The sequence below is a fragment of the Phaethon aethereus genome (genome assembly GCF_964289735.1).
Source record: "Phaethon aethereus genome assembly, chromosome: 3".
NCBI classification, from domain to species: Eukaryota; Metazoa; Chordata; class Aves; order Phaethontiformes; family Phaethontidae; genus Phaethon; species Phaethon aethereus.
The window spans coordinates 27,368,682-27,382,332 of record NC_138576.1 but is presented as its reverse complement, the minus strand read 5'-3'; the positions used below and the strand labels follow the sequence as shown (position 1 = coordinate 27,382,332).

The 13,651-nt window shown below is 45.5% G+C and overlaps 1 protein-coding gene across 1 annotated transcript in view; it reads right to left on the bottom strand.

Annotated features, from left to right (window-relative positions):
- Positions 1-13,374, bottom strand: part of LRRC1 (leucine rich repeat containing 1) — a gene marked incomplete at its 5' end in the record, with an annotated part of 75,861 nt that extends 62,487 nt beyond the window's left edge. Inside the window, one exon of the mRNA XM_081997410.1 lies at positions 13,216-13,374. Coding sequence (XP_081853536.1) covers positions 13,216-13,374 — 159 coding nt within the window. The remainder of the gene's footprint in view (positions 1-13,215) is intronic.
- Between the last annotated feature and the right edge of the window lie 277 nt (positions 13,375-13,651).

The window sequence follows — 13,651 nt, the reverse complement described above, 5'->3', positions numbered from 1 at the left end:
TGCAACAAATAACATTCATGCTCGAGAATCTTGCCTGAATGCTTCAGCACCATTTCTGATGGAAGAAAAAAAAAAAAAATGGAAATAGGTGAAAACAATAGGCAATTGAAATCAGAAACACAGGAGGGCACGAAGACCTACTTGCAGCTAAGGCTGTTTAAGGGGAGGAGCAACATCTCACTGCTGGAGCCTTTCCCGTACTAGAGACATGTCAAACTCCAAACCCATTTGGCACAGGTAGCATAACTAAATGCTTACTGTGTTAAGCAAAATGTTTCCATAAAAAGGCCACTACTATCAGCAAAGAGAATTAAAATTAGAGATGTTAATGAAATCCACTGCCTAATTTTCAAGATGGGCCAGCATGAGCAGCAGAAATTAGAACGAGCAGGAGAAGAGGATGAAAACTGCAAATTAACTCTAGTTTCAGGGTTATATTCACAGAGGATGGAAAGAGATTTTTATTATTTTTGTGCAGGCACTTGAGCTGTTGCTGGCAAGCTTCAAAATTTGTGAGTGCTTGCTCTTATGTCAAATTTCCCTCAGACACCGATATGGATTTTCAACATATGCATGCTGCCTCAGCTTTTAGGGCTTCTTCAGGAAATTACAGTATTATATTCAGATAGGAATTAAGTAAACTACCAAGACAGTATATTACTAGATCCTGTTTCTTAAACACCATCTATATTTCCTTCACCCATTTTCCAAACTTATAACTGACCAGCTAAAGGATATCTGCGCTTTAGAATTAAAGAGCGACACACAGTAATTTAAACATAGTTTAACTCCCAATTGCCTTCCTGCTTCAAATCTTACTTCAGGCTCCATTTTCTTCTCCTACATTGTAAACAAAAGTCAATGGGGGAAACCTTCACTTTATTTGTTCACTTCTATTCACAGGCTACGCGTCCTCCTTCTGTCGCCAGGTAAGGGAAATTGCAATCAATCCTTCCCCCACCCTTTTTATACCACCTCAGAAAGACCTCGGAAGAAAGTCTTTCTCCGGGCAAACACAAGCAGAAGCTGCCAGTTGATTCTGGTAAGCCAAGCAGTGAACCAGGTAAGCCATCAAATCCATGGAATAACCCCGCAGCATGGCTGACACAACACCCTCCAGCTACCCAGCAAGGTCCCCAAACCACTTGTTTTTGGCCCCCAGAAGTTATTTTTTTGCCTGCACCGTTGCACGGCTTCAGCAAGAGAGCGGGGGAAGCCCAACCTTTCTTTAGGCAAACGTGCCGCTTGGTGGTCAGGACACTACAAGGAGCACAAGGATTAAATCACATAAGGCAGAAGCAGCACTGAACTCAAGTGTTCTGCTTCCTAGGGATGTGTTTAATAACCAGGCACACATACAAACACATTCCCCGTCAGAAAGGCAAAGGCGAAAAGGGAAGGGCGAGCTCTTCCCCATTCCGCCCCACACCCCACTTCTGTAGAAGTCGATAGTCAACTCTTTGAAAGACCATCCATAGGGGACACTCAGTGCTAAGGAGTCCAAGAGGATAGGACACTTAACACCCTATGCTAACCAACTGGTGGGATTTCAAACATCGCTTCTACTGCAAAGTCAGCCAGTGGACACAGCAGCCAGGAGCTTATGAGAACCACTGCCACGCTGGCACTCACAGCAAGTTGTAATACACCCTGCCCTCCACTCAAGCCTCGAGGTACCCCGTGGAAAGCCACAACTAACCTGTAAGCAAAAAACTCTTTCTAGGGTGTGATCCTGTACATTGCCATCTTAAAATCCATCCCAGAGACTCCCACCAGTAGCACGAGAGGGAGCACTGAGGAAAACCAGCAAGAGCACAGAGAACAGACACCTTCTCCTGACTAGTCGGACAACGAAAGCGCTGAGGAAGCTGGATGCTACTCCAGATTCATGCAGTGTGTAACCAGCTCCCAGCAGACTCCAGTGAAGTCTGGTATGGGCATTATCAGCTTGGCATCGCCCACAAAGCCCTCTACCAACATTAAGATCCCTCAAGTCACTCCACCTGCTTTTACCTGCGAGCAGGGACAGCCGGTGAGGGCAACAGGGTTTCACAAATACATGATCCTTTGGGCCAAACACACTTTAATTTTCAAATTTTTCAAAGTACTAAGTGAGATACTGAAACTATCTCTGAGGGCAGGGAGTGATCCACAGCGCAGCACAGCAGAGTCATCACGCAGTTGATGACTCTGCATCAGAGTGTTACTGGAAGTAGGTAAGGGATTTGCTCCCAAAGGAGGAAAGGCTTCCTCCCACGCCATGAGGAGATGCAGCAGCGGCTGGTGATGGACCACGGTATGCAGACCTCTGCCCGCTTGCTAGGTGGCAAGCTGGCAAATGGACAACTGCTCCACACAGCTGAGGTCTCTAATTCTGTCTTCACGTGTTTCATGGCAAAACCGGAACTGCTACAGATTTTTGGCATGGTGAAAGCTGTGGAAGCTGTACGTTGTCTTGCAGCATCCTAGCATCAACTTTGTCATCATGAATATTAATGGTAGACAGCATAGGGCAAAACATTCAAGCAGGAATCCATACAAAACATTAATAAAATTGCTAGATTTCATGACAAGAGCAAGTATTAATGAAAGATGACAGTTCACGGGCATGCACCCTAAACAGAACCAGATGTTGCAACTGCTGTCTCTCCCTCCAATGGACACTTTAAAGCCCGACACGAAGGATCAGCCAGGCTGTGGTGGGTTGACATTGGCTGGATGCCAGGTGCCACCAAGCCACGCTATCACACCCCTCCTCAGCAGGACAGGGGGAGAAATTAGGATGGGGGAAAAAAAAATAACCAAACACGTGGGTCATGATAAAGGGAGTTTAACAAGCAGAAAGCAAAGGCCATGCGCAGAAGCAAAAGAAAACAAAAGATTTATTTTCTATTTCCCATCAGCAGGTGATGTCCAGCCGCTTCCCAGGAAGCAGGGCTTCAGTACGCGTAGCGGTTGCTGCGGAAGACTAACTTCAGAAAACGAATGCCTCCCACTCCTCCTCCTTCCTCTTAGCTTTTATTGTTGAGCTGACGTCAGTGTGGGTCAGCTGTCCCGGCTGTGTCCCCTCCCGAGATCTTGCCCACCCCCAGCCTGCTGGTGGGGGGGGAATGCTGGAGACACCGCCTGGATGCTGTGTGAGCAGGGCCCAGCTGTAGCCAAACACTGGTGTGTTACCAGCACCTTTCTGGCTACCGGTGCAGAGCCCAGCACTGGGAGGGCTGCTCTGGGGAAAATTAACTCCTCCTCAGCCAGACCCAACACACAGGCAGAAGGGTTTTGAGGGACAGGTCAACGGGAGATGGAGCAAAAATGATAACCGATGCCTCACTGAAGCTGGCATTCAATATCTACCCACTATGTTTCTGGCTCCTATTTTCAAAGCACCTGCCATTTTCTGAACTGCGCTCAACAATGGGCCAGTTGCAGGTTCTAGTCTTGTTGTCATCCATTTTAAAAAACGAACAAGGGACTATCCACTCTAAAAACCAATACACTGCAGCACTGGATTGAAATGCTGCTCTACCAAGCGATGCATTGAACGAGTTGCCTCATATTGTTTTCTGGCAGGCAAGGATTTTCTTTCTCTTTTATGTCGATTAAGCAGAGGCAACAAAGTTGAAGAGCACTTGATGCCACAGCCGTTAAGAGTACGGCGGTAAGAGGGACTACCTGCTTTTAAGAGAGGCCAGAAAACATCTGCTACAACAAAATATGGATTCATCGCAGTTAAATGCATTTACCATTTGGAGAAACAAAACAGAAAAAAAACAACCCACATTTAATCTTACTAATGAATTTGTAACATGCATTTTTCCAGTATACAAGATTGTTGGCAGGAGCTAACAGCTTTTTTTAGACCAACTGATATAATTAGAAAAATAACTCCATGTATGATCATAGAATTTATTTTAGAACTACAGATGTATAATCCCTGTCCACAAACCTTGTCTTATCTGTGTACATCACAGGGAGAAGGGGATGCTACCAATTTACTACAACAATGCACCTCTTACAGAAAAGTCAAAAGTATTGAAACATAACTATCTGATTACTTTCTTCCAACTGAGGTAAGAAAATCAGTAGAACTCAGCTGTTACTACAAAAAGAATGGCCGTTAGAAAATACTTCAAACCAAGCAGACTTCAAAATCTTCTGAAAAATCTCAGGGATATTAACAGGGAGGTTAATGACACTAACAGGCTTCGTAGGGGACACCAGACTAATTTCTCCCTCTGCTCCCATCAGACTGTGGTCTTTCAAATTTGATGTCAAAAGGCATGGTATTTTCTTCAAGTCTTAAACAATACAACAGAAGAATCTGGAAGCTAGCAAAAAAACTAGAGATATTTATCTGGTAATGAACTTATTTGGAGTCTTCAACACAGTGTTCTGTGTTTAGAGGGATGTTAATATAAGGATCCAATGTTGCTTCACTACAAGCCATTATTTATTTTAATAATTCAGGCATGTGTTGCACACTAGTATTAACTGACTATGCTCACAAAAGTTTTTTTACAAAAGTATCCTCGAGACACTGAAGTTGTAAAGTTGCAGGCGTTTTTACAAAGTATTTTACATAGCATTTGTCACACTGAAAAAAAAAATTCTTAAACCTTCAGTTAAATGACCTTTACTGTGTGCACATGGTCTACTTCAGTTTCACACAGTGGCATAGTTCTTGTATAGTGGTATTTCTTCCAGGACTTACAGCAAGGTGTGCAAAACCACCATGACACTATCAATGTTAAAAGTAAAACGCAATTAAACATTTGAGGGTGAATAAACAGTGAAAAACATGACAATTCTATTTGCATCATTAAAAACATCAAAGCTAAAGACAGGTAAAATCTACAGAATCATAGAACAGTTGAGGCTGGAAGGGACCTCTAGAGATCATCTAGTCTATCCAAGCCCCCTGCTCAAAGCATGGGTCATGTAGAGTCCATCACCCAGGACCATGTTCAGTCAGGTTTTGAGCATCTCTAAAGATGGAGACTCCACAACCCCTCTGGGCAACCTGTGCCAGTGTTTGACCACCCTCACAGTAAAAAAAGTGCTTTCTTATTTCAGACAAAATTTCCTGTGTTTCAGTCTGTGCCTGTTGTCTCTTATAATGTCATGGGGAACCCCTGAGAAGAGTTTTGCTCCGTCTTCTTTACATCCTCTCATCAGGTATAAGATCCTGTGAGCCTTTTTCTTCTCAAGGCTTAACTACCCCAGATCTTTCAGCCTCTTCTCATGACAGATTCTCCAAGCCCTTAACAGTCTTTGTGGCCCTTTGCAGGACCTGGCCCAGTATGTCCATGGCTCTCTTTTTCTGAGAAGGCTAGCACTGGACACAGCACTCCAGGTGTGTTTCTCCCACTGCTGGCCACAGGATAAAAATCACCTGCTGGCAATGCTTTTCCTAACACAGCCCAGGATACCGCTGGCCACCTTTGCCACAAAGCAGCATTGCTGGCTCATGGTCAACTTGTCCACCAGGTCACCCGGGGCCTTTTTCTGAAAAGCTTCTTTCCAGATGGTTGGCCCCCAGCCTGTACTGCAGAATGGGCTTATACCTCCCCAAGTACATGCAGAGCTTTGCATTTCTCTTTACCGAGCTTCATGAGATTCCCCTCTGCCCATTTCTCAAGCCTGTCAATGTACCTCTGAATGGCAGCATAAACATCTTTCTTATCAACCACCTCCAAGCAGACCCCTGAACAGGCCAAAGTCTGCTTCCTGAAGCCCAGGGTTGTGATGCTACTTTCTTCCCTATTCCCTCCTCTCAGGATCCTAAACTCCACCATCTCATGGTCACTACAGCCAGCCAAGGTGACCGTAGTCCCTACGGCCACTGCAACCCTGACCTTCACATCTCAACCTGTCCTTTCTTGTTTATGAGGTCCAACAGAGCACCTCTGTCCATTGACTCCTTGATCACCTGTGTTAGGAAGTCATCAATGCACTCCACAAAACCCCTGGATTGCTCATGTCCCACTGTGTTGTCCTTCCCAGCAGATGTCAGGGTAGTTCAAGACCCACATGAGGGCCTGGGCCTGCGAATGTGAGGCTTCTTCCACTTATATATAGAAGGCATCATCTACCACTTCTTCCTGATCAGGCAGTCTACAGCCGACACCCAAAACAATGTCACCCACTAATCCCAACCTGCTCTCAGCTGGCCCATCATCCACCCCAAGGCAAAGCTTCACATATCCCTGCTGCTCTCTCACATGAAGGGCAACTCCCCGTCCTTGCCTGCCTGGCCTGCCCTTAAAGAGCCTGTATTCACCCATTGCAGCACTCCAGTCATGTGAGATATCTTGCCGCATCTCTGTGATCCCAATGAGATCTATAAATTCAAAAAAAGGAAATAAGCCTTCTAGATGTTTACATCTTAAGAAGGGATGGTTACAACCTGTAAGCACAAATTTAAAGTAAGGTATAGCAGGAGACCATCTCTTTCCACAGCAGATTACTGGTCATTGACCAAGCAAGTGTCTTTCAGCCTTATGGTTGTATAACGGGAGAAACTATGGTAGAACAGTGAGATTTAGTCTAAAAAATGTTTTTCCCTGAGAAAGAGGTGTGGTATGGGAAAGACAGAGGGGCTTTTTCTTAAGGAACTTTCACAAGGTTTTGGTATGATAACAGCACTCTGGATTTCAACACCATACACAATAAAGAGATACAGACACTGCCTAAGCCAAATGCCAAGCAGCAGCACACCATCATCGCCTTCTCCAACACAGAAACTGGGGCACAGGAGGAGGCCAGGGTTTAGCCAGGGTTAACCAGGTTGCGATTAGTGGGTGACATTGTTTTGGGTGTCTGCTGTAGACAGAAGGGGTCTCGCATCAACCAAGTAACGCTACAGAGAGGCTTTAGCATAAAACACCAAGAAGAAAAATTACAGATGACAGATACAATCTGTAAACTCAGAGAAGTGAATTGATTCAGAGTTGCATCAGATTAAGTTTACAAACACTACATAAATATCACTCCTGAAAGAAGAAAGTTTAGCTTAAGAGTCTGCAGAACTCTAAGTGCAGCCGTAAATTTTGAATTAATTTTTTGCCATGAGACTTTTCACATACGCAACATCTGTGAAAAGTCTCATGGGAAAGTGGTCTTTATCCTTTGAGTAAAAGAACTGAGCAGCAGCAAGACAAAACAGCAGCACAAGGGTTATAAGCTATTTCCACCACCCACCAGTGCAAAGAACGCTAGTGATTTAATATAAAAGCCAAAATATAATACTGCATTCAAAGGTTCGTAAGACATTTCTACTTTTTTAACCAGTAAAAAAAAAAAATATGCAGAGATCCAGTTTTGTACTGTAAATTCCATGCACAGAGAAATTAAGTTGACAGGATGTATTGGCCCTTGAATTCTAATGTACAGGAGTAGGAAACAACATTTCATCAACTACAGACTAGTCTATAGAATTGAGAGCATTTTATTTTTATCTGATGCTTTTCATTAGAGAAGCTATTGAAATGCATCATGCAGAATGTGTTATTTTCTTCTATGAAAGCAATTTGCCAGAAAGCCTACTCTTGAGTGAAGTACAGTTTTTGACATGTAGCAAATGATACAAAAACACATCACAGCTCAAGTTGAAAAAGCCTTCAAGTTTTCACTCCTAAGGAAAACAAAAATGGTCCAGGTTTAGAAAAAAAATCCAAACACCTACATTTTTAAGTTGCTCTATGCACACTGGTGACCACATACTATGTTTTTTTCCCAATCAAATCAGATACACTAGATATTCAACAGAAGGTACTTAGCATCCAACACAGGAGAAGGAATTATTTAAGCAAGTTAAAAGCCACACTCTACCACTGGCCCTATACAAAGCCCTTCCTTTTGAGACAGAAGGGTGCAGCTCTTTAATTTGTCTTGTAAAGCAGAAGCGGTAAGAAGCATGCTGACAGCTAGAAATTGCTGTTCTGTGGGAAAACAGCCACATCTGCCAAGAAAGACTAGAGAATACTGTGGCAAACCACCAGCAGCTTAATAGTACACAGCCTGCTCCTCCAGCACATCCCACTGGTCTGGCTCATCCTGCAGGAAGGGCAAGAGCAGAAGAGGGAACCTGGGAGGCAGGGGAAGGGAAGGGGAAGGAGCAAAGTGCAAAAAAAAAAAAAAAAAAAAAAAAAAAACCCAAAAAAAAAAGAAAAAAGAAAAAAATGTTTGAAGGGGCAGTCGAGAATCCAGCACAGAAGGGCCAGGAGAGGAAGCAAAGTATCAGAAACACAAGGCAGACAGAGCTGTTTAGGTCAAAGGAAGTAAGCAAGATCCTGGGACATCAAGGACGGGGGAGGCTGGGAAAGTATGAACAGGCAGGGCAAGGAGTCTGAGACACCAGTGGTAATGGCAGAAGAAGGGTTGCTGTCAACACAAGCACAAGTTCTCCGTCACGTAACTGAGGAAGGGAGGGAGGAAGGGACCCAGGGATCCAGCAGAGCAGTTAAGGAGACCTGAGGGAAGTATGAGTGTACTGATGTGGGAAACCAAATGGATCCCTGTCCAGTAGCAAAACGGTATAAAAAAATTGTGAATATAAAATATAAATATTAAATATAAATTATTAACTTGTATTCCTGAGAGGCTGACAGGTATAGCTTAGGGAAAAAAAAAAATGTATTTGTAGGGAAAAGGGTGTCAGAGAAACTGAGTTAACCCATTCTTTCCCTGGTCCACACAAGCGTTAATGCACAAGGGAGAAAACAAGGGAAGGAGCAGAACTGATGGTGGCAAAGACATCTCCCTCTGCTTCTTGGACATTTCTTTTCAGATGTTTTCCGGATGAACCCCACTCCTACCCATCTCCCCTTAGAATGGGTGAAGAATTCTACCACGCATTTTGGTCCGCAAAGACAACAAAAATAAAACCAACAAAGTCATTATTTCAAAAGAATGCAACTGTATTTCTCGTTTCTCCACTTCTCAGGGTACTTCAGATGACTCTCTCTACACAGCAACATTGCTGGGTCTTTCTTTGAGGCCACACCTTGAATACTGTGTTCAGTTTTGGGCCCCTCACTACAAGAAGGATGTTGAGGTGCTGGAGCGTGTCCAGAGAAGGGCAACGAAGCTGGTGAGGGGTCTGGAGCACATGTCTTATGAGGAGCGGCTGAGGGAACTGGGGTTGTTTAGTCTGGAGAAGAGGAGGCTGAGGGGAGACCTTATCGCTCTCTACAACTACCTGAAAGGGGGTTGTGGCGATGAGGGTGTTGGTCTCTTCTCCCAAGTAACTAGTGATAGGACAAGAGGAAATGGCCTCAAGTTGCGCCAGGGGAGGTTTAGATTGGATATTAGGAAAAATTTCTTCACTGAGAGGGTGGTCAGGCATTGGAACAGGCTGCCCAGGGAGGTGGTGGAGTCGCCATCCCTGGAAGTGTTCAAAAAACGTGTGGATGTGGCGCTTCAGGACATGGTTTAGGGGACATGGTGGTTCTGGATTAATGGTTGGACTTGATGATCTTAAAGGTCCTTTCCAACCTAGTGATTCTGTGATTCTGAGATTCTGTGATTCTGCGATTCTGTGATTCTGCTAGTCCTTTCCCATTGAGAGGCTACAGCAATTCTTTAAGTTGTCTTCTGCCTTTTGAGGGGATTTTTATGTGTTTATTCTGTTGGGTTTTTTTTGGTAACACCCTAACATACGTCACACACTACTGCCCTCTAGAATAACAGAGGTTTTAAGTACGCCAGCAAAGAATGCAGATTAAACAAAACCTAAGACTACTTCTGTACCTCAAAATGGAGCTTTTAGGGTGCACTAGAGTGTGTTCTTTTACTGGTGTATTGGAGCAAACCAACCAAAGAACACCTTTCATTGCTACTTAATAGAAACAAGGGCAGGGAGAAACAGGAGAAAGAGGGGAAACGTGCATCCAACACAAGTTGCCCCATCAACTTCAGAGAAACGCAGCAAGTTTTAACAGTTGGACTTTATGATCTTAAAGGTCTTCTCCAACGTAAACGATTCTATGAAATGGTTCTATGATTCTAAATCCATGTATTCCAAACAGGCCACTTGCTGCTATTTATCTGCCTCAGAAAGCTTTATGTTTGAAGGGATGAAAACAATTGTGCAAGTGGAAGGCAAGCAGATGTCTAGAGATAAAGCCATCATCACTGTCTCAGACTTGCTGCCTGGGAAAAGAACTCACCAGTATCTACTTGGTTTCAGAGAAGCATTACCAGAGCTCCTGCCTGCTGTAATAACCGTTTCAGACCACATCTGCCCACACTGGGAAGATGAGGTCTGAACTACGAGCGTGTAGAATGAAGAGCGAGGCAGCAGAGTTGGGGTCTTCCTCGTCCATCCTACTATGGCATCTTCTGCTGCAAGTCACAAAGTCTACAGGATGATTCTTCGTCATTACTTCAAGGTAAGCCTCTTTTAAGCAGAAATTTCCTAAGGAGGATCACAACCATCTCACCGATAAGGTGTTCATGTCACTGAGATTGTATATTAGCACAGCCTACAGATGACTCACCAGGAATCAGCACAGGTCACTGTGAACTTCAGGACTTCATCAAGTCCAGGAAAACATCTAACTAGCCAGCCACGGAGAGTTAAACAAGTTTCCTGATTTGCATAGGCTCCCGAACTGAGCCCAAAAACAGTTTGATTTTGTGTTATTTCTTTTACGCATAGAGAGGAAACTTAATCGAGGTAAGACTAACATAATGCATTACTCTAGATTAAGGGCGTAACGACCACTAAGATCTATGCTGAGCTAACAGTTTGTTAATTATACCCTAATGACTTCCCTTGCGTTTTCTTTGCAAGAGCTATGGTGTACCCCTGCCTTTTGTACTTACTTCCAATTCTGTATCTGTAGTTTGCATCAACAGTACCCTTTTAATATAAAGGGGAATGAATAGTGTAACCCACAGCTACCTTCCACAGAGAGGTCTTCCACTATTCTCCTCAGCCAGATTCCTACAGCAGAACTTTAAAAAACTATTTGTTGGTAGAAATTTTAAATGAGACTTTTCCCATCCATTTCCAGATTCAATAGATTATTTCCACATCCAGGACTGCAGCTGTATTTTTGTACCTGAAACTCCTACAGAGTCAACACTTATCTGAGATGATGGCACTATATTTCATATACCAGACAACATTAATAAGGAACTGACATGGAAAGTTCATAGGTCTGTACAGGAAGCCCTAATAAAAATGCCTTCCTGCATTGCTGACAAGGCACAAAGTACTTCAGATACTACAAGTATGTTTCTGTGGTTGTATTTCATCAGATTCCTTCTAGTCCAGCTAAAAGCCCACAAACGTATTCCTACAGTATATTTAGGCACTCCTGTAATCTGATCCGTGCACATAAAAAAATCTTCTAACTTCGACTTTTGCTTGATTCCACTGCAATGCCAAGGAGCCTGAGCTGGTTTTGTTTTGTTTGTTTTTTTAACCCCCTCAGCTATTTTTTCCTTGTATAGGACTTAATACATACTCATACATAAGCAACGGGAAGAAGCGGTCTTTTTAGCCATCACAGGACAAAAAAAGGCTATTTCACATATTACAATTCAAGGAAGAAGAGAAACAATTAATAGTTGCGCACTATTTACAAAAATAAATAGCATCTTAATACCATGAACAACAGACGTCTGCATTCATAGTCTACATTTGTACACAGCAACTTGTTTGGGGGGGTGGGGGTTTTTTTTGTAAAAACAGAGAGTCATAGGTCTCAATGGGATTTCAGTCACAAGCGCATTCGATACCCCTGCAATAAGAAGTGTACAAACCTTAAAGCCAATACTAAGAAGAGTCCAGTACAAAAAGAAAGAGACTCCTGACTCTAGTCTGTGCACAAAGCCAGCAGAAACTGCTGGAAGTAAAAACAGCACCCACACAGAGGCTATGTAAACCAGTTTTGCTCTACTTCAGAAGGATAAAGAGCTCAGTCACAACAAGATGCAAACCTGCGCCAAGGATTTTCAAAAGAAAAAGCCAAATTTAATATGTCAGTTCCACTGAACATCTCTACTACTGTCTACAGAAAAAAATCTCCACCACGATTACTCTTACCTAGAGTAAAAAACAGTTTGTGTGAGAGAACCGACTTTAAAAAAGAAACGTAAGACTGTTTAAGTTTTGGTACGAACAGACCAACTTTGATTCAGGTGGAAACAAACATGCTTTTGAAAATTTCTCTGGCTAGCGAGTTCAGTTTCTTCGATTCCAAGTTCGTAAGAGTTCACACACTTTTAAGGTGCAGCTTCCAGGTAACACTTCCCCTCCAGTGTCAAACTCTACCAACTGTAACTCACAACAGCTTCCGAGGCGTGTGAAGTTTAAAGAGGAAACCCTGAAAAATGCCCTTGGTTCATCAAGTCAAAAGTTGATCATGCCTCCCACAGAGTCAAGCACTGGAATCACCCTCTGATGGGGTTTCTCCAGCAAAATCAGCAAGCGCCAGCCGGCGAGTCACGCTGGCAGGTACCACCTCAAAACCACGTTGAATTGGATTCGAATTCACCTTTGACAATACTACCAAAAAAGTATTATGCATAAAAACCTGGCTATGTGTTTCGTGCAGGAAGCAGAACACTGACAACTGTGCAGGACTTACACCGAGAAAAAGAAAAAGCTTATTTGTCTCTCGTGTTTTGCTGCACGACGAAGTTTCCAGGAGTGGAAGGCAGAAACGGGAGCGCTGTTACCTGCTAGAGGGTTCTGTTTTTCCCCCGTGTACAGAGCAGATACTACCCATCGAAAGGGGGGGAAAAAAAGGGGAGGGTTTAACACCCGCCAACGTCTCGTAATTCCGATGACGTAAATGTTAATCACAACACATATTCACGTACTTGTGACTCCAGCCCTAACCCCCTGCCCTCCGGACACTACCTCTGCTCCCGCCAGACGCGGATCCCCGCGTTTTGCTCGTAGACGCCCGTTTTACCACCAAACCCCGGCGAAAGGGCTAAACGCCAGCCCGGCACTCCGGCCCTTCCTTTAACTCCTGGGGTTACCCCCGCGGACAGAAGGCCCCGGCCGCTCACACCCCGGGGCCGGGAAGCCCCAGCACATCCAGGGCGCCGGGGACCCCTCAGCGCAGCCTCGGGGCGGGCACCTGCCGAGGCGGCTCACCTGCGCCCCCCGCCCCGGGCGGCGGCGCTGGGACCGGGACCGGGCCGGCCCCGGTGCCGGGGCGAGGGGGCCGCCCCCCGTTCCCGCTCGCCGCTCACCTTAGGCAGCTCGCGGAGCTGGTTGGCGTCCAGCAGGAGCTCCTCCAGGCTGCGGCTGTAGCGGTAGATCTCCTCGGGCACGGCGGCCAGCGAGCAGTGCCGCTTGTCGATGGACTCCACATGGCGGTTGCACCGCCACAGGGGGATGCAGTGGAACATCGCCCCGCCGGGGCGGGGGAGGGCGGAGGCCGGGCCGCGGGGCGGGCGCGGGCGCCGCTGCCGCCGCTCCCCGCCGCCCCCTCCTCCCCGCCGGCCGCACAAGCCGCTGCCCCCTCTGCCGCCGCGCAGCCCGGGTCCCGGCGGAGCCGGCGGCGGCGGGAAGCGGCCCCGGGCGGGCGCGGCGGCCCCGGGAGAACAATGGGCGGGAGCCGGAGCCGAGCGGGGCGGGGGTCGCCCCCCTACTGCTCCTCGGCGGGCCGCTGCGCTCCCCGCAGGG